We start from the raw sequence: 3,076 nt of genomic DNA, 5'->3' as shown, positions 1-3,076 counted from the left end.
GATTAGACTGACTGCAGATTCATACTTTAGCAAGTTAAGTGGGCTTACCTCCGAGTCAAGTTAGCGGATGTTGGATGATCTAGCTAACCCAATTACAAAATCGAGTTATACGCACAGCAATGTTGAATTGAAATTCAATTATAACACATGAACACTTTAGTAGGAGTTTTTGAGGGTAGCATTTGTCCTACAACTCAGACAATGTAGGATAAAGAATCCAGGCAAAGGCAAATCGGTACCAGTAACGTCATAATAGTAAACATCGAAAGGGTTTACATCCTGCTTACAATATCCTACGACTTATTCTCAAAAAAGCTTACATAGGTAGCCAACAGCCTGAACTGAATTTGTGAAGTAAGACTACTTATAATCACATTAAGGACTGCAACTGCAGCCGGTGACGGGCACCGGCCAACTCCAAACCTTCGCCGTCCTCACCAATCTCTTCAACATTTACCTTCAAATTCTCCACAGGCTCCTCAAACCAAGCCTCGTAAACCACTTGAAACCTTCCCCTCGCCGCCATCTCCTTCGCTAGAAACCTTCTAAGCTTGCCAGAACTTGTCTTTGGCAAACTCCCACTCTTCACTAACATCACCCTCCCAACTCTCACACCCTCTTCCCTCATCACACCCTCTCTTATCCCCTCGCATATCCTCCTAAAACAACCACCATCTCTTCCTCCCTTCTGCACCTCTGCCACCACGACCGCCATCTTTGCCAACGCAAACGCCGCAATGCATCCGCCTCTTAGATGCTCTGCATTGCTCCTGTACGCCGCTGTCTCCAGGTAGTGAGAGTGAATGTTTTCTCGGTGATTATCGATTATGATTACATCAGAGGAACGGCCAGTCACATAGAGGTATCGGTCTTCACCTTTGATGACTCCTCTATCGCCTGTCCTTATGAAACGGAGGCCAGTCACTCCAATGAGCCTGGCATTGAATATTTCTCGTGTTAAGGACGGGTATCCGAGGTAGCCCACCGCATTACTCGAAGAAGAGACCCATATCTCTCCTTCGACTCCGTCTTCGACTGGCTCGAACGTCTCTTCATTGACTATGATAATGCTGATATCTTCTTCTTCTTCAAATGAGAGCATTGCGGAAGGCAGGAGCTTGTTGTAAGCCGGCACGTTTGAACTGCTCGTTTGCCGCCAAGCTGTGGAGACAAATGTGCAGTTCTCCGCGAGCCCGTACGATGGAGAGATTGAACATGGGTTTAACCCAACACGCTTGAATTCATCAATAAACTCATCAACGGCGATGTAATATCGCGCTCGTTCAATTAAGATCGAGGCTTCCGCAAAGCTTCTTTTTTTTCCCCAGGCCTCAACGGGTACAAATCTCCATTATCGATCCCGCCTCTCTTGTTCACCAGTGGCAGAGCGAAGGATGGCACTGGTGTACATGTCGCTTTGAACTCGGAGACAAGCTCCAGCCAGAGACGAGGCCGGGCCAAGAAAGCAGCTGGAGAAGTAAGCACGCACGTCGCACCGGAAACAATTGTCAAAAGAAGGAACATCAGGCCGCAGTCATGGTACTGTGGCAGCCACGACGTGATCACGCTACTCGGATGGAGATCATATGCTCTGCGCGCTGCTCTGACATTGTGCGCTGCGGCTCCAGCAGTCACGACGACCGGCTTTGGTATCCCAGTGGCGCCTGATGTGTATTGTACAAGGTACGGCTCATGGGGTCGGCACCCAGCGTAATTATCACTACGATACATTTCATGTGAGTTCTCGTCCAGGCTCTCCACAGAGAGCCATAAGATTTCTGGGTAGGATTCAGCCATCGAGGAGATGCAGTCATCATCGACGATAGCAGCCTTGGGCTTGGTCTGGTTGATGACCCTCGATAAGTGATGATATGATGAGGTTTTCGGAGGGACCACGGGGATGGCAATGACACCTGCACGCTGGCAAGCAAAGAGGATCTTGGCGAGGACTAATCCAGGAGAGCAAAGGACGAGGAGAGTGTTGCCTCTCTGAAGAGGGAAGAGGAGTTTGTTTGCAATGGATTGGGCCGAGGAGTTGAGCTGAGAGTATGTGATGCAGGAGTATGCGATGGTGGATTGAGCGGAATCGTCGGCGGCGGCCCAAATGAAAGCAGGCTTGGATTGGAAAGCGGGCTGGGTTGCCCATATCGGGAGGTAGAGGTCGACCACCGGCTGATCGGGGAAACACGGATCGTAGTTCTCCCACGACATTGTCGAATTCTCTTGTTTTGAAACTTGTTGGATAAACAAAGTTGTTGCTAGTTGTTCACTATATATACAGAAGGATTGGGATGCATCAGCAGCAAATAGTTGGCAGTTGTGTCGATAGATTTGAGTATTGCATTAAAGGCATCGTATTTTCTAATAATGTCAAAATACTGTGAGAGGTTAAGCTTACTCAGTTACAATTAACTATTATTTAGTGAATAATTGTGTTTTCTATATTTTGCTTTAAGTTTCCATTTGTGTGGCCTACACTCCACTATTCTTGTACGTGGCCATACCTGTATAATAAACATGTGTGAGTTAACACGACGAATGTTAGATTTGAAATGAATTACAACAATTCTGGATCATAGACTTAAACAAACATTAACAGAGTCAGATCATGCATATTGCAAACAATTGTAGAGAGAGTTTACTTTTCAATCGAGCAAATGGAAAGAGAGAAAAAAATAGCAGATAATAAGATAAGGATTTGTTGAAACTATGCCTCAAAATTAAACCCTTTAATTGTTCAATTCAGTCAAAGAATTATCAATGGTCAAGAGGACACCATCGTCACTTCGATCATCGATGGTTTAGAGTGAACAATTGGAGAAAAACTAAAATAAGATTTTGAACCATCGATAGACTATAGGAAACAATCAATGGACTGCAGAGATCATCGATGGTCGTGTTTGACCATTGATGGTTATGATGGTGACTGCAGTTTTGATAATTTAATCTCACCCGTTCATTTTTCTTTTAATCTCTAACTTCTTCCAAGTTTTGGATACATCTTTCTTGATCTATTGTGTTCTCCTAGATATTAAAATAGAGAGTTTAGATTAGGGTTGTATCATGAGATTAGGAG

The 3,076-nt window shown here is 45.1% G+C and overlaps 1 protein-coding gene across 1 annotated transcript; it reads right to left on the bottom strand.

The window, feature by feature from the left end:
- On the bottom strand, positions 371–2,211 carry LOC109841813 (long-chain-fatty-acid--AMP ligase FadD26-like). Its single transcript, XM_020410751.1, is given in 2 exon segments — positions 371–1,318; positions 1,321–2,211. Coding segments are annotated over 2 exon segments (1,839 nt in total).

The sequence above is a fragment of the Asparagus officinalis genome, chromosome 5 (assembly GCF_001876935.1).
Source record: "Asparagus officinalis chromosome 5, Aspof.V1, whole genome shotgun sequence".
NCBI lineage: Eukaryota > Viridiplantae > Streptophyta > Magnoliopsida > Asparagales > Asparagaceae > Asparagus > Asparagus officinalis.
Note: the sequence above shows the minus strand (reverse complement) of the source record. Positions and strands in the feature narration are given on the sequence as shown.